The sequence below is a fragment of the Sinocyclocheilus grahami genome, unplaced genomic scaffold (assembly GCF_001515645.1).
Source record: "Sinocyclocheilus grahami isolate Dianchi unplaced genomic scaffold, SAMN03320097.WGS_v1.1 scaffold25.1, whole genome shotgun sequence".
NCBI lineage: Eukaryota > Metazoa > Chordata > Actinopteri > Cypriniformes > Cyprinidae > Sinocyclocheilus > Sinocyclocheilus grahami.
In genome coordinates this window covers 1519405-1537821 of record NW_015505204.1, presented here as the reverse complement: position 1 = coordinate 1537821, position 18417 = coordinate 1519405, and the positions used below count along the sequence as shown (strand labels likewise).

General features: G+C 34.9%; 2 protein-coding genes across 3 annotated transcripts; one reads left to right on the top strand and one right to left on the bottom strand.

Moving 5' to 3' along the window:
- Nucleotides 1-1803: 1803 nt before the first annotated feature.
- On the bottom strand, nt 1804-11813 carry mgarpb (mitochondria localized glutamic acid rich protein b). 2 transcript variants are annotated; one of them, XM_016248942.1, is made up of 7 exons: nt 11631-11813; nt 8604-8707; nt 8425-8497; nt 8054-8062; nt 6279-6479; nt 3060-3776; nt 1804-2361 (listed from the first exon to the last, which is right to left on the bottom strand). In XM_016248942.1, exons 1-7 carry the CDS (start codon nt 11701-11703, stop codon nt 2318-2320), a joined length of 1221 nt encoding a protein of 406 aa, XP_016104428.1. In that variant the 5' UTR covers nt 11704-11813; the 3' UTR covers nt 1804-2317. The 2 variants fall into 2 exon arrangements, with proteins under 2 accessions (XP_016104428.1, XP_016104437.1); XM_016248951.1 differs by lacking the exon at nt 8054-8062.
- Nucleotides 11814-13200: 1387 nt separating this feature from the next.
- On the top strand, nt 13201-17670 carry LOC107565358 (UPF0609 protein C4orf27 homolog). Its single transcript, XM_016250577.1, has 8 exons — nt 13201-13324; nt 13961-14135; nt 14315-14501; nt 14655-14753; nt 15079-15229; nt 15399-15486; nt 15650-15822; nt 16726-17670. Exons 1-8 carry the CDS (start codon nt 13283-13285, stop codon nt 16858-16860), a joined length of 1050 nt encoding a protein of 349 aa, XP_016106063.1. The 5' UTR covers nt 13201-13282; the 3' UTR covers nt 16861-17670.
- Nucleotides 17671-18417: the final 747 nt, after the last annotated feature.

The window sequence follows — 18417 nt, the reverse complement described above, 5'->3', positions numbered from 1 at the left end:
GGGGGGGGGGGGGGGGGCATACACATAGCGCCCTCTGCTGTTTGACTTCTGGCATCATTTAATACATACGTTGTTTGATACATACTGTAACTCCTATGAAAACAATGTCAAACACAAATTATTTTATTTAGAAAATAAAGTTTTATTAGTAACAGGTTTCAAAAATTATGGAATTCTGATTCTAACATGAAATGTATAAAATGAAAAGCGGTCTGAAAACTATTTTACAGTGGATTTTAGTCAGTTAAACTATAATGTAGGCTGCATTAAGCTTATTTTGTTAATGCATTAACTAATGTTAAAATAATAGAACTAAATTATATGGATATTTACTCTTGAATTGAAAAGTAAAAAGTGAAGACATTTTACTAGAGCGAGACGCTGCTTTATGTCTCTCGCTCACAGTGAAGATCAGTGAAGGCTTTGCTATATGGGTGTCGGATGGGGTTCAGGTCAGCTTCTCTCGGGTCGCTCACAGAGGGATGCCAAGTCCCCTCCCTGGCTGTGGTGTGTTGGATCTGGCTGACCAGGACTCAAGAGTGGATGGATAAATAAAAACTTTGAGTTTGGGAGACCAGGGAGGAGGTGTGGCACACTGATCAAATAAAAAACTGTGTGCCTGCCCCAGGGGATAAAGGATGGGACAGGGGTTGGTGGTGGTCTAGTTTTTTGTGAACTACTAACTGGGCCATCACATTTTTCAGAGTGATTTACAAAAGGAAGCACAAATAACAAATAATACCATCAATAATCCAAAACAAACAAACAAAAACAAAACAACAAAAAAACAAAAAATATTGTTGGTGTTGATTGGTTTCATAGTGATTTTCACAGGGAGGCAGGGCCTATCCAAAAGGATTTGTTTTAATACAATTGAAAGTATACTTGCCAAGGCAAGTGGCCTGTTATTTTCCATATTAGCTATTTTACCAGTCTCATCTTTAATAAAATAACAGAAAAATAAAAGATGACCGAATCAGGTAATACACCATGCATAGGAGATCAGAGAAGCACACAGCAAGTAATACTAAAATTCTTTGTCTAGAATGAATGTTCTGCCGTTATTTTCGTATATTTGTTGTGTCCGGACTGCTTGTGAATTAGTAACAGAGACAATTTTGAAAATCAGATATTGAATGAGTTTAATGTAAATACACTCTTTCTGTTAATAATGACTTCACATGTATTACGCCTTGCCAAGAACTGGTGAGAGCACATAGTAGAGATTCATTTCAGTCAAGTGCTGCTAACACTATAAAAAACTAACACACTAATTCAGTTGGCCTAATTTCCAAAACAGTTCATGCAATTCTTGAAACAAAGATGCATTTAAAATAATTTACTTTTTTTACACACATATTTCAGTTTTGTTCCATGTTCTCTGCAATACTCAATAGTTTAATCATGATCTAATTCAGAACACACAATCACATAATACATTAACTCAAGCATAACAATCTGTGTGTGTGTGTGTGTGTGTGTCATTAAAATACTATTTAAAATTGTGCTTTGACAGTTTAGCTAAATAATTAATCAATTACAGATAAAGTAGAATCCCAGATAATTATGAAAGGTTATGAAAGGTAAATTTATGCTACAACTTACATATCTAATTGACCATGTATTAATTTAAGATACATCATAATAGCAACACTATGAATTTAAATTTAATCCAAATTAAATTCAGATCAGTTCACTTAATTAGCCTATATATATATATATTGAAGATGTCTAAAATGTACACCTATACATTAAAAATAAATACAAATAAATAAATAAATTTAAGATTGATGTGATTAATTTAAATTTCATATAAAATTTCCTTCCATTTTGATTACACATTTTTTTTTTTAATTACTTAATGCAATGCATGTTTACAATATTTTGTGTATAACGGAATAACTGAATAATAACCTAATGAATTACAATAAGCACTATCAACAACATGCCAGTTGGGACCTTCTGCCCTAATTCTAATTTTATCTTTTCACTTTAAAATAAAAAGCAATCTAACAACATGAATGTGACCACAAAACCTTTGATATTCAGCATAATACAGTGTCACAGACCACTATTTTCCAGAGACACAAAATTAGATAAATTAAACTCAAAACAGTTTCAACGGACTCATTTTCAGATGAAATAACAAAATTAAGGAGACCATAGTCATTCACCAAATTTGCGATTCAGTTGGAAACAAAAAGTCATTTAGAGGTCTTTTTTATGGCTGTAACAGCATCATTATATGTTAACTTCAGTATGTATTACATCAGATTATTTAGTTTCACTCGTTTTCAGTGTCTCAGGTGCATTCACTTCAGGCTTGTGTCATGGTCATTGCAACATTTCCACTTTCAACAGCTGTGGAAAAAGAAGTAAACATGATGATTGAATGTTTAAAACTAAAGTCTAATTTAAAAAAAAGGAATAGGTCACCCAAAGATTTTCTGAAAATGTACTCACTTTTCCCCCCTTACAAACATGCAGTTTTTTCCACTTCACAAGATGTTAAATGATTAACTGGATTAATGATGTTTTTATCAGCTGTTTGAACTCTCATTCTGACAACACCGATTCACTGCAGAGGATTCTTTGGTGTGTGATATGCTCAGATTTTCTGGTTCTAGTCAGAATTCTGGCAGCAGCGTTCTGGCTGAGCTGCAGCTGTCTAATGGTCTTCTTGGGAAGGCCGGTGAGGAGACCATTACAATAGTCCACCCTGCTGGTGATAAAGGCATGAACAAGTTTCTCCAAGTCTTGACTGGAAACAAAACCTCTAATTCTTGCAATGTTTTTGAGATGATAGTATGCTGATTTAGTTACAGCTTTGACATGACTACTGAAACTAAGGTCTGTCTCCAGAATCACACCAAGATTCCTGACTTGATTTTTAGTTGTTAGACCCCTAGAGTCAAGGGCAAGCGATGCAAAATTTCTCCAAATCTGTTCCGATGAAGAAACAAACTCATCTACATCTTGGGTGACCTAAGGGCGAGTAAACTTTCAGCAAATTCTTATTTTTGGGTGAACTATTCCTTATGGTGCCATAATCATGTTACCTTCATCTGATGCCTCAACAGGTTTAGCTTTCTCCACAGCATCCTGCATCATTTCCACGACAATAACTTCTTCTGCAGCCTCTGTTGCACCTGTAGCCTGTAATGAGTCCTCCAGCTCTGCTGGTGGTGCTGTGAGATCTGCATGTTCTGTTTCTGTGGCAGTTGGCTCATGACACAACGCTTTACATTCTTCCATTTTCTGACCTACGTCCTCGACTCTTTCTGATGTCAACTCTGCAGCTCCAGAGACGGCATCATCTTCTGAGAGCATCACCACAGGGCTTGTTGAGTCTTCCAATTCCAAAATGTTCTCCATCTCTGTAACAAGGTCCTCCTCTGATGAAGCAAGGCTTTCAACATTAACTTCAGGCACAGCAGGGCTGTCTGCCTCAGACTTGACATGGTCATCTGCCACAACAATAGTTTCTTCTACTGCATGAAGTGATGATGGCAGTTCCTCCAGTTCTTTTCCTTCTGTTTTCAGATTCAGTCTACCTATCATGGCCTCCTCAACCACAGCTCCCACAGGCACTTCTACTGGGACCTCTGCTTTAACATCAGCAACCTCCAGCCCATTGAGGGTCTCCATAGAATTGTTTTCCTCAGCCAATCTCACTGCGGCCACCAGATGCTGATCACCGACTGAAGCAGCTGCAATCTCTGCCGTAGATCCAGCCAGGACTTTCACAGTGCTCAGTAGGTCAGACATTGAGATAACTGCAACAAGATTAGTTTATTACAGAAACATGTAGGTAAATATGCTATAAATAGGCCCACAGAATCAATGGACTTTATTTTAGCATTTTCTAATATTTATTTTTCTTTGATGGTTGAAACCTTGAAATGCCACTTGGAGAACCAATAACATTAGTTAATGAGTGTTACTGTACTTTTAGATTATATTGCAGTAAAAAAAAGAAACATTGCATTACAAATGAACACATAGTGGGGTCAAAAAATTCCCTCACAAAATTGTGCTAAGTGAAGCTCATTAGAACTTCATTTTCCATCCGTTTCTGAGAACCTTGCACTTGGGAGATTTATATCTCAATATCATGTTCCTGATATTTGTTTGCGATTTATGGCAATGTATCTACAATGCATATAGCAGCAGGGGGCAGCCGAGTGCCATTTGGTGATGGGCACACATAGGACATTGCATGGAAATATCTCACCACTTTCAAAGCTAGATTTGAAGGTGGGACCATTGGGAATCTTCTTAAGCCACCATAAGTGGCATAAACCTCTAAGATTAGTGAGCAAACAACCAACACACATTAGAGAGATTTCCTCAGATTAACTGTAAGAGATGCCTAAAGTCATTATAATCAAGCCAGTATGCATTTACTTTTAAAGCAGATGATCAAAACTAAGCAAAGCATCCTGATTGAAAAGAACACAGGAAGGAGCTATTCTACAAATGCACACAATATACAGAAATACGAAATATAATGTAAATACACTTTGACAATTTGTTTATTATTTTTCATTTCATTTACAGTTTGTGACGTAAAGGGATCAATGAAAACGGCACTGAATTCAGACTCAAAAATAATAATATCTTAAGTACTTTACTTAAGGAATACAAATATTTTGTCAGTTTTAAAAACTGCAATCAACAATCAAAAGTTCTGAGTTGGTTAAGTCTAAATTCAAAAAGCAGCATCGAGATTAAGAGCAAATGTTTCCAATGTCAGTATTATGATATGTGACACTGCATTACGTTTCCTTATGATAGTTCACATTTTAAGAGATATTTAAGCTAATTATAAAAAAGGCACAATGTCTGTCCTCCATCCCTATAACTGAGAGACAACATGCACAGGTAGAAAAATGGCAAGTCATTAAAAAAGAAAACAAAAGATCTCTTATATTGCTTATAAGGCCACAATGGCTTGGAATGCAGGTGTATTAATACAATGTATTAAATATAAATTTTGAAGAATTATATATAAAGGTATTCATGTCTATCCACTCTGTTTTTAATCTAAGTGCGGATACAGTCATTTTGAACTTTTGCTTCTGGTGTCAGCCATTTCCAGTTATTTTAGCTGCACAAAACAGTCTGTTATTCTGCGTGTTGCTGCAAACTGGCATTTGTTATATTATTTTAATTAGTTTTAGTCTATTGCAAATTGTTATTCTACTGGTTATTTAATTAAAGTAGCTAATAAATTGAAAGTCTCATACATTCACAGGCTGAATTTAAACTTTGTCAGGTTAAACATGAAAAGGTTTTGTCAAGACAATTTAAAGTTTGTCTTGATGGGCCTTCTTTTAGTTAAAATTTGTTATTGCACATACAGAAATTGCTTTGATTTTCAGTTCATTTTAATATTTCCTTAAAAAAAAAATCACAATTCTGAATGCTGTTTACTATCACAATTCAAATTCAACTAAAATCTTTTTTTGGGGGAATTTAAAAAGCATTTTCAATTCAGTTCTGAATGACACACAACCCTAGTACATATCCATAAAATGTTAGCATGTTCTTGTTGCCAGTAAACATCATTGTCAATATGAAGTTACTTAAGAAAAATGCCTCCCTGCACACGTATGAGACACAAACCCCCTGTTTCACAGACAAGGCTTAAGCCTAGTCCCAGACTAAAATGTAAATCTGAGCTGTGTCAACTGAAAGAAACTTGCACTGACTGATCTTAAAATATATCAGCGCCTTTGTTTTGTCCCAAGATGCTCACCAGTAATGTGTTTTCTAAGGCATGTTTATGAACAATTAACCTAATTGAACTATGGCCTAATCCTGGTTTAGTCTAAGCCCTGTCTGTGAAACCAGGCCAAAATGTTATAATGTGGGTACACAGTAACAAGTATTACAGCAGGCACATACACTGGGGGTGAAGGAGGAGAGATTACAAAACTTTATATGTGATTTAAATTAGATATTCAAGTGTCAAAACACAGGCTGGGATAAAATAAAAAAAAACAGTCCATGTTTTGTTTGTTTAAATCTCCAATACTTATTTTTGGACTTCCTCAACCTCTCCTCCTCCTCACCCGTGAGATTAACACCCTGTGGAGCTCACAATTCAAAAAGGGACACTTCTTTCTGTTCGGATGACACAGTCAATTAGTTAAAAGGAGCACAAAAATGGGAGTCTCTAACAACTTAATGGAGCGTTCCAAGGTGGGTTGGGAAGAATCACATATCTAGACAGCTGGGGACTCAGGCTGCTTCCTCAGCAGAAGATGCCTCACCGGTTGTTTCAGCAATGGGAGCAGCAGCCTCAGCAGTGACATCCTCAACAACAGGTGCATCAGCTGCTACTGCTTCTACAATCGCAGTTGCTGCCTCCACAGGTTCTGGGGTCTGTTCAGCCTCTGCATTAATCACCTCAGCTGCTGTGGTTTCCACAACCGCAGCTGCTTCTGCTACCGAGGCTACCTCGGCCACTGCTCCTACATGGAATACAGTAAGCAGGACTTCAAGAAAAGGCAACATGATCCAAAGAAAACCCAAGATCAAGTGTGATTAAAAAGTTAAAGCAGACTTAGGAAATGTGTTCTTATACTGAATAAAGAGGGTTAGCATTATAACTAAATAAAGAGGGTTGGGGTTAGCAAGTGTTACTAATTCCATCTGTCATTAATAGAACAACATTAGAGAGATTATGAGAACAGGATGATGTACAAATAGATAGCAAAAACCATTCATTCAGATTAGACTTCAAAGAAGCTAAACTCTTAGAGTTAGCATTAGAAATGTATTGTTTATTTATTAATACTTCTGAATTAGTCAGTTTAGTTTTTAAAGAACTTGCATGGAAGCTTGATTGGCTCAAGACAATATAGACCCATCACCAAGCCAACATTGAACAAATAAATGATTAAATGATTGATTTACCCCAAAATTAAACATTTGCATTATTTTATAATTCCAAGTTATTCTGAAGACATACGATAGATTTTTGTGGCAAACAAAACAAAATAAATTTTTTGTGTTCATTTCAAGTAAGACAATCATATGGGCTTGGAATGACATTTTGGGTGAATTACTGCTTTAATAACAAATGGTTATTACACACAATATCATACGTGTTGAACATTACCGTTCAGGTGAAAACTTTCGGATCAGTACGATTTTTTAATACTTCTGAAAGAAGTCTCTTAATATGCTCACCAACGCTGTATTGATTTGTTAGAAAAATAATGGTAATATTATGAAATATTATTACAATGCAAAATGACTTTTTTTATGTAATTATAGGTGCAGTATGTAATATTGACACTTTTGGTCAATTTAATGCATTTTTTGCTGAATAAAACGTATAATTGTTTTTCTCCAAAAAAAAAAAAATCTTATGGATCCAACACGTTTGAATAGTAGTGTAATTAAATGTAAAAGTCACTCTGATGAAAGCACTTTTACCAAGTTCAAAGTTTCATTGATGACATCAATCATTTTTCCACCATAATTTGTAAATAAATTCTTTAAAAATCCTACAATGTGATTTTCTGGATTTTTTTTCTCATTTTGTCTCTCATAGTTGAGGTATACCTATGATGAAAATTACAGGCCTCTCTCATCTTTTTAAGTGGGAGAACTTGCACAATTGGTGGCTGACTAAATACTTTTTTGCCCCACTGTATATATACACCTTGCTACGTATACTGCGTTAGGCTAACCGAGACTTGTCATTTGCACTTATATATTGTTGCTCTTTTGTTAGTTTTGACTGCTTTTATTGTCCTCATTTGTAAGTCGCTTTGGATAAAAGAGTCTGCTAAATGACTAAATGTAAATGTAATCAATCATGCTTACTTGCCACAATGTAAAATGTTTGCAAACACTAAAATGTTGTGCAACTACTCTTGGAAAAGTGCTTCTGTTCTGAGATATGTGATACATATTGTTGCATGCAAAACAAGTAAAAGGGGACAGACCAAAATGTATAGAATAGTTTTGTTTTTGACTAATGAGTGCTGCTCAAAAACAGACATGCTGCTAAGTGAGAAGCTAAATTTATACTCACCCTCCTCACCTGATGGGAGAACAAAAAGTACAGTGGTTAACAACACGCAAACAAGAGAAGTAAACAAGTGAAAGCTGCTTTAAATGTATCTAGCTTAGTGGCTGCTGCTGAGTAACTGCAGAAAGAGGATCAGGCCTGAGGACGGTGGAACAGTGGCAAAACCGGACACCCTGCCTCACGGCATCCATCAATTCAAAGAATCCAAGAATAAAAGAACTCTGAATGGGAATCTAATCCCATCTGTCTGTGTAAATAATTTCCGCTTTACTGATGCTGAAAGATTAACTCTGATCTTGAACAGCCAAAATGAAAACAGGTATTCATAAACAAAAACAAAACTACACCACAAAATAAAATAAAAATCAACTTACTTTTAGGTCTGGCCTCGAGTTGAGCAATTCTTTCATTATATCTTGCACTGTCAGAATGTATTGTCTTATAAGCCTGTAGGAGGAAACAAAGTTTAGATGAGGATAAATGGTTGTTTTTGTAAAAATGACAGTAATAACACTTACAAAGCATTCTAAATAAAATAATTAAAAATACATACATAAACAAGAGCAGCAGTAAGTGAGCTTCCACCAAGTACCACGTAAGCTATGTTTGTGCCGGACGCCGGTAGACCAAAGGACATCTGTCGCGTAGGGAATACAGCTATTAAAAGATAAACAGAGACATGTATCAGTTCATGCAAATTAACTTGTTACAAAGTATTTTTGAGTAGAAGAGTTAATTGAATAATTAACAGTTTTCCTTCACCACCCATCAATCCAATTTTGAAATATGAAAATCTAATACAATAATTTTTATTAATAACCCTATAAAGCCTACTGTATCATATTTGATACTCAAATTTTAGGGCCTCTAAACTGTCAGCAAAATCAAAACTTTGCTGAAAAACCTGCCATACACAATCTATGATATGCATTCTGTCATCTGATAGTACATCCATTTTTGATGAACATTTACTGGACTTAAGCAACTTTGTTTAACTTGATTATCCATACATTGTTTTTTTTAGAAAATCATGTTAAAATGTGAGTATACCAAATATGATACATCAGGCTTTTTAGTTCTCAATCATCAATTTATTACATTGCATTCTATATTTTACCCCCACAATAAAAACCAGAGAAAGCATCTGACTAGGATAAATTATTGGAAGATATAGAGTGACAACTGATATGTACATGCATTTTATAGTTGCTATACTGTTATAAAGATCTCAATAATTTACATTATAAGCTATCAGAATTTAATCATACTTTTTGACCAGATAAATATCAGCAAATGCACCAAATTCTTCTATAATCATACTTTATGAGCCATAAAAGCCTCATGTAAATGTTCAATAAATTGTTCCATTTCATAACAATTAATTTTCTGACTATTATTTCATGTGTCAGGCTTTACTGATTTAATTTTAAAAACGGATCATACAAAAACAGAGAGAAAAAAACATTTCAGTATTTATCAGTTTTTCAAAAATGTTCCTCAGTTGTTGTAACGTCATTGTAATGTGCCGCTAATAAAGTTGTATCAGTGGATGAGTTTGATCAGTGAACATTTTAAGTGACATGCAAAATTAGACGGGACCAGACAACCCTGATACAGCAAGCATGTTTCAGGCTTTTGTATATGTGCATGCATTTAGGCAAACACACATCCTCTGTGTAGCTGCAGTGAAGCAGCAGAAGGGAACACAATGTCCAACAGTTAAACTGCCCCTCCCACCCTCTCTCTAAAGCAACACTTCATCCCACTGGAGCACATGCACAGGACAAACTATACTGTCACATCACAAAATCTAGACTTGAAATAGTTATTTCTACTAGAACCCAGCATGAATTTCAGGAACGACTCCAATAGCAAGGTGACTGTCTGCACCAAGGTGGCCTGTGCCTCATTTATACATTTAATCTCATTTGCGTCAACGGACTGTTAAGGTGAAGGTAGACCAGCAGGTGTCCAGGACAATCCTGCTCTCTGAAAACAGTGATAGCTGCACACATAAACACTGGCATGGAGACAGCAGACATGTCAATGTGCAGAACCCTAGGCAAATTCATGTTGGCAGAGAGCCCTGCATTGGGCCCTCTTCAAATATTTGGGTAGTTTTAGAAAATGCCTGAGCAGATTTTGTGAATACATCAGTTCAATCATGCACATAATGCTGAGTCAGCAGAAAAACTGATCAGCCCTCATAGTCAAATGGGCCAGAAGGTCTTCAGATTTTAAAACAATAATGAAGGGGCAAACTTAAAAAATAAAAAAAAAACGTTGCACGCAGTTCAAACCGAGTGAATCCTTTGACAGGAAATTAACTTTAAACAGATCAAACTCAGCTATTTCCCACAGATGCACTGGAGCAGGGAAGGGTTTACATGTCCCAGCTGTCTGTTATGGAAAACTCCAGGAACGACTCCAATAGCAAGGTGACTGTCTGCACCAAGGTGGCCTGTGCCTCATTTATACATTTAATCTCATTTGCGTCAACGGACTGTTAAGGTGAAGGTAGACCAGCAGGTGTCCAGGACAATCCTGCTCTCTGAAAACAGTGATAGCTGCACACATAAACACTGGCATGGAGACAGCAGACATGTCAATGTGCAGAACCCTAGGCAAATTCATGTTGGCAGAGAGCCCTGCATTGGGCCCTCTTCAAATATTTGGGTAGTTTTAGAAAATGCCTGAGCAGATTTTGTGAATACATCAGTTCAATCATGCACATAATGCTGAGTCAGCAGAAAAACTGATCAGCCCTCATAGTCAAATGGGCCAGAAGGTCTTCAGATTTTAAAACAATAATGAAGGGGCAAACTTAAAAAATAAAAAAAAACGTTGCACGCAGTTCAAACCGAGTGAATCCTTTGACAGGAAATTAACTTGAAACAGATCAAACTCAGCTATTTCCCACAGATGCACTGGAGCAGGGAAGGGTTTACATGTCCCAGCTGTCTGTTATGGAAAACTCTGCATTAAAAACAAACTTCAAATTCAGAAAAATGCTGATGTCAAACATTTTGAAATGAAACAAAACGAAACACACTCGTCTGAAAAAAAATCTATCATAACTCGCCTTAACAAAATGTCATAACATTTGACACACACATTTATTTTAAGACAATTTATATATTGTAATGTTTTATATAACAGTTATTACCAATACCAATCGAATTACCATTCATAAAAATAATACCTTCTAGACATTGTAACACAAAACCACACACACACACACACAAAACCTACAATAGACAGAATCTCTGAATATTCTATTACATAAAACACTCGTGGGGCTCTTCCAAATGCAAAGACAAAAGAGGTCTTTCTAGTTTATTGATGTACGATAATAGAAATAATGTTGCATTTTCTATATTTTATGTTTACTTTGGGATGAATTTGATGAGCATATCTCACAGTTTTCACTTCATATTTCATAGTTTACGTGCTTTTTATTTTTGGAACATGCACTCTTGTTATTTATTATTACTTGCTTTATTTTAGATAGCTATGTTTTAGCCTGCGTAGGCTGGTTAATTTTATTTGTAAAAACTGCATTGATTGAATGTTTTCTTACCATTGCCGAAAGGAGTTAGTGTTTTGCGTGCCAGAGGCGCAAGCCTTTGCCAAGTCGCTCTGCAGAACATCATTATTATCGGTGGTGCTGTGGATCCAGAATCGAAGTTACTGAAAACTTCCACTGACAAATGTAGTTGCCACAAGCGTGTCTATCTCACAGACTGATTCTTTTAAACTCCCTGTCGCCTCCCTCTGTGTCACGTCATGCATTAGGCTACACTTGAGCCGTGAATACTATAAATATCTCATTTACACTGTATATCCTCCTGAGAACCAGAAATAAAAAGCTTTGTGAATTTAGTATTTTTTCATGTCATTACATTGTTTAGAGCATAAGAAAAAAATTGTAAAATAACATTTTTGAAAAATTATATTTTATTTATATGTTATGCTATGTCCTCTGTAGAGGACACCAGGACTCAGAATAAAATAAAAAACAATAGGATTTTTTTTTTTTAAATCACCAATCAGGATTTTTTTATTCCTAACTTTGTTTAAGGATGGTTCTCAACTATGTTATAAAATATATAACAAAATTATTTGATATTCTATTTTGCTTTGTGCAATATGTGTGTAAAAATTAAACACATAAACTGGTTTTCCCATTAAGCACAATGTTATCTATACACTGTATCTAATTTGCATATTAAAGTGCTGTTGGGACAACATGTTGAAAAAAGAAGTGTAATAATGGGAGTAGTAATTGGCCAGATTTTCATAATAATATCTAATATTTCATAGGAATATTGATATATATAATTATTTTTCCTATTCAATTCTTTTGCCTCCCAAAATGTATAATAAACATGATTTCAGTCCTGGTGTCCTCTACAGTGGACATGTATGAAATGATGTCCTGTTTCATAACAGGAAGTCATATTTTGATTTGAAACCCCATAACATTTTCCTGAGATGTTGATTTATGACAAACAGTTTGAAAATTAATCAGATTTAAATTGTAATTACAAAATATTATCATATTTCCATAAGGATGTGCCATTTTATCACTAAATTAATGTCAGCCATTTTTTAAAACCAAGGAGAGGGAGTGGCCATGGTGAAAGATTCAATCATTTGGTATCTCTGGAAAGCCCTGGATGTGCTCTGTACAGGACATCCAGACTTAAAACTGTGACATGTGAGGTTTCAGAGAAATTCACTAAAATATAATGTCCACTGCAGAGGCAAAACTCCATAGCTGGGTCTGAGGAGGATACTAATCTAGAACTTAAAAAATAAATAAATAAAAACTGAATAAACTATTGATTGTATTGCAGTATATAGCTTTGCAATAGAAAATTATAATAAGATAAAGTAGATTTTTTTTTTTTAAATATTCTATTACTGTAAATCACAGTATAAATAGCTGTTTGTATGTTTATGATGACGATAAATATGAATATAAATTTTACTCTAAATATTAAACAAAAATATTTATTAGACATTATTAATAATCCAAAAACGCTATTCTAAAGAAAAATCTCTGGATTAAAAATAAACATTTGCGTCTGTGCGTCTTATTCAGTAGGGACAAAATGATGAAAACAAATCACAAGTCACGACTTTTATTTTGAAATCGCTACCGGATGTTCAGAGCTTTTCTACTGGCTGCAGCGCTTTACGTGGAGACTGCGGGGGAAAGCAGCAGGCATGGCGGGGCGCGGGAAAAGAAAACCCAGATCTTTGCCGCAGGTACATCATATAAACTTCATCAGTTCGTGGCCAGCTAGAGTAAGGTGTTCAGTCAAATTATTACGTTGAGTATTTACTGAGAGGTTATATTTCTGTAGCTCGTTTGTGAATGATTGTGGTTCATGTGCCTTTAGCATCCACTACACTTCTGTTATTTTGTTTGTACATTCAATCTGTATACTCAATGCTGTTAAATATTGTGTCAATAATCACCATGTAAGTCTCAGTGCTATTTACCTGCAGAGTCAGTTACCCAAAACGGGTAACTAAACCGTTTTATGTATCCTTCATCTGACTTTAGTTCATTGTGACAGACAGGTTAACTTACAGACATTGTAGTGTTTGTTCATTATTACAACAATTTCGTTTTAGACTAAAACAGACCAGTTTATTTGTCTTAATAGGGCAGTTTAATCAAACACTGTTTCTTTTTTCTTTTTTTTTTTAATGAAGAACAGATTATTTCCATCGTTTTGTTGCTATCATAAAATAATACGTTTAGGGTGATCTCCTGGTTGAGGAGGGGCTCAAATGTTACAATAGTTGTCTTTTTTCCTGTTGTATTTTATGTATCATTTTATTGCTGAAAGTATTTATTTCTGCTAATGTAACTTATTCGAATGTTGACTGTCCCAGGCAGAAACACCAAACGGGGAGGTGAAAAAAGCAAAAGAAGGGCAGAGGGACGAGAAGACCACTGTCACAGGGGAAATGAGAGAAGAAGTGGAAAAATTATACAAGCTGCGCATGCCTGATGATTTTTTCCAGTTTTGGGACTTTTGCAAGGGTCTTAATGCTGACTGTCCGCAAGGTATCGGTGTTATATTGATTGTTCCATATCAGCACTATTCGCATATGTTTTTGCAGCATTGTCATATGCATCCTCAAATTATTAAATGTATTCATATAAATATATTACATTTAATTCACTTAATTTAGTCTTGTTGCACTGGTGTTTCATCTTTGCATGTGTTTTTGTGTGCTTAACAGATGCCCTAAAGGAAACACTTGGGCTTCGGCTAGTTGGCCCGTTCGATATCCTGTGCAAAAAGCACAAAAGCTCATGTGCCTCTCAACCCAAATTTCACCTTCACTGGCGTTATTTCTATGATCCTCCAGAGTTTCAGACCATTATACAGGGCAACGTAGACACCCAGCACCACATGGGCTACTTCAGGTGACTGTTTACCTGTTGCAAAAAAGTTTCAAGGGTGATTGCATTAGCTATTCTTGGCACATCAAACTGCAACACAGCAGATGTTTTGTATTGTGGCTAAAATAATGCTGTCTCTCAGTGTGAGTTTCTCAATGTACATGCCTCCCTGTACAGAGATTTGCCTGATGCTTTGCCTGTGTTCATTGGGGAGAATGAAGCCAAAAAGGGCTGTACCATCACACAGATGGGAGACAACATCTTTGCAGCTGTTCTGTGAGTGTCATCAGTAAATTAATATGAGTATAAATTAAAATGTATATAGATGCTGTTACTGTTCACCATTTCAGGTTCAAGTTTTCTTTTTCTTAATTTTTAACAAATCCGTTGCCTTCGTTAATTTATTTTAAATGGTCCTTTGGTGTGACAAATGAATGAATTAAAATTAAAATAAGAGAAAAAATTGTTAAATATTTTTTTATAGAATTTTAGTGACATAAACACATTTGTTTTAAATATTCTATAATATTTTAATATTTAAAAAATCTTTTTCATCTTTCTCTTAGCATAATGTTATTCTCTCTCCCGCCACAACATCTAGGCTGTTTTTGCAGAAGAAGAGGAAGGAGAGGGGACAGCAGAAGAACCAAGCAGCTTTGGACCAGTTAGAAGATGATTTAAAGCGAGAGGCAGAGAGGTTGGATTTGCCTGTGGAGCAGAAAACTAAAGCTATGAAACAAAGAGAGAAAAAGGTATGTTTTATAACGTGATGTAAAATGATTTGACACAACCACCTCTTTATCTCTGTGAAGTATGTGTGGAAGTACCTGGGATGTGTTGAGCTTTCCTTAAACAAATAAATGATAATGCAATCAGTAAATAAAATAATTTGCTGATTTCCAGTCTGTGTTTTTTCTGTAGGTGGTCACAAAGACATTTCATGGAGCAGGAATTGTGGTTCCAGTGGATAAAAATAATGTTGGATATAGAGAATTGCCAGAAACTGATGGTAAACCTAAAAATCTGTCACAACCATTAACAGTGGATAGTGTGTGGAAAAAATGCTGCTGTCGCATTGCATTGTGCAACATCACTATCACAATTTATAAAGGGAGACAAAACAGTAAGACTTTAGTTTACAGTTTTTCCTTCTTCGTTTTGTTTACCTGTAGCAAGTCTGAAGAAGATTTGCAAAGCGATTGCAGAGGCCAAAGAGGATGAGGAGAGAATGAAAGCTTTTGCGCCCATCCAGGAAATGATCACCTTTGTTCAATTTGCCAATGATGAATGTGACTACGGCATGGGCTATGAGCTTGGGATAGATCTGTTCTGTTACGGCTCACATGTAAGATTAACACACGCATACAAATATTCCATCAAAAGTTCAACCTTAAATCCTTGCACAAATTTATATTTAAGCATTTTCATTAGTTTTTGCTGTTGTCTTTACTATCTGGATGCCAAACGTTAGTCAGGAACTACTAATTTACTATTGAACATGCTCTTTAACAGTTTTATTTATCTATTTACAGCTGCAAACAATAATGCTAATTAATAATCAAAAATAAAAACGTTTTTAGTTACATAAAATTCTCTTGAAGATAAGTTAAATAATAAAAAGAATAGAAGCTAATAATAAAATAAAGAACAAAGAAACATTACAAGCAATAGAACAGAGCACTGGACCACTTTTGAGCACTTGTGTATGTAACTGTAATTATATATATATATATATATATATATATATATATTACTACATGTCAGTATTGCTGTTTGTTTATTGTTCAAAGGATATTATACCTCAGCAGGTCTTTAGGTCTCATGTCTCAGCAGGTCAGCAGTAGATTTACATTGCAAGACATAATGCGCAGAAATAATAAATTTTTCCTGTTTGTATGCCACTTATGATATAACTGACGTTGCTTACATTAATTGCTTGCAAAAACAAGCTTTTCATCCAGAAAATATATTTTTTACGTTTTAATTTAAATTTAAATTTCAGTATGGACTGTGCATTAAGTCCTGCAGGCAAATGCAGTGTTTGTGTCCAGAGATTCTCAGAGATTTTTTTTTTATGCCTGCATAGCTGTTACCTTTATTAGCTTTCTGCTTTCCATCCAAGGCCATCTTCCAGCGAGTGTGTCCTTGCACTTTGCAGACACGTTAATAGCCATTTCTGACAGATTTCTTATGATACAGAGTTCTCCTGGACAATTTACCAATTTTTTTCTTCTTCCCCTTTTGGTAGTATTTCTATAAAGTGGTACGCCAGCTGCTGCCAATGGCATACAATCTGCTGAAGAGAGGTCTGTTTGGAGAGATACTGGAGGCGCACCTCACCAGCCGTTCCCAGGACAACCTTGACCAACTCGCTGCTGTCTGACGTATATTGAGAGGATGATAAGCTATTCAGAATGACTTCCTGTAAATGGTGTTGGGGTGGGGTCAGAGACAGATTACACTGCACTAAATTACGCTGTTAGGTGCTGCTGCTTCATTGAAAATGCTACAAAGCCCAGGAAAGGTTAGTTTCTTAAACCTAGATTACTCTTTTCTAAAAGATGTATTGGTAATCCAAAATGTAAACATTTTGTTTTAGGTTTAATTGGTTTAACATAATTAAAATGAATAGGCAAAAGGTTGTTTTTTTTTAAGCTCTCACTGCTCATTCGTGCATTAAAAGAGAAATCAAGTTGAGTTTTTCTCGCCAGGTTTTTCATCCTGAGAATCAACATTTTGTGAGCAATACTGTGCCTTTCCAAACCTGAATTTCTTTGATTCACACTGTCAGTCCAGTAAATCATAGGGAAATGAGTTATAGCTGCTGAAAGTTCAGTACGTTGCATACATTATTTATGATTTTGCTTTCTGCATTACCATTAACATTTTGTATAACCCAGTTGCTTGAAAGCAATCCTTCAATTTGCCAGTTTATTTGAGCAGTGACTGCTGAGTGCTGATCAACATCTTGGTTATGGTTTCAGATCCATTTGTTTATTTTTGTGAAAGCAGAACGCTCTATTCATAGCAAAAGTGAGCTGATTCTTGTTAAAATGGTACCTTAAGTAATCTGTACTGAGAAACTTTAAATTAGAAAATGAGTTTTTAGTGTCAATTTCTTACTGTCTTCATCATTATAATCATTCCGTTATCGTTGTCCAGTACTGTTCCAATGTAGTTTAATAAAGTGTATATTTTTTATTTTATTTTATTTTTTAATTGCCTGTGCTGTGTGAAAGAGGAAAGTGAATCATAATATATCCAATTGCTATAATTCTGCTTACACTGCAAATGTAAGTCTTTATTATCAGCATATTAAATATAGGTTTCAGTGGCCTAAAAAGTGTTTATAAAATACATAATAAATGCAAAACATTTCATATACAGTCAAACCAAAAATTATTCGGACACCAGATATAATTTTTGATATTTTTCTTTACTAGTGGGTGCAGGACACTATAGTTCATTTATGTAAGTGAGGATAGCAAAATAAAGTAAAGCGTGACATACCCAAATATTCTTCATACAGTGGACTAAAATTTATAAAAAAAAATTGGGACCAAATAAATGTCTGAATTAATGTTGGTTTGACTGTATATAATTTTATATATTATTGTATTTTAATAAACAGAGAGAGAGAATATATTACATTCGTTATTAGCTACATGCAGTGCATTAAATATTACATCAAGAATTCCTAACCTGGGGTTAGTGAGTTTAATGAAAAGCTAATAATTAAAGCATAAAAGTGTAAAATAAGTCATTTGAAATAAACGTTCAAAATAAAACGCTATATTTTTATGTTAACGGTTTTTTTTGGTTGTGTTAGCTAGTTTTTTTGAGTTTTTTTTTTTACCTAATCAAAATAACCCAACTGCAGTTTGATTGAGATTTATCTAAGAGTTATCTGTTTTTGCAAATGAACTCTTCATATATATAC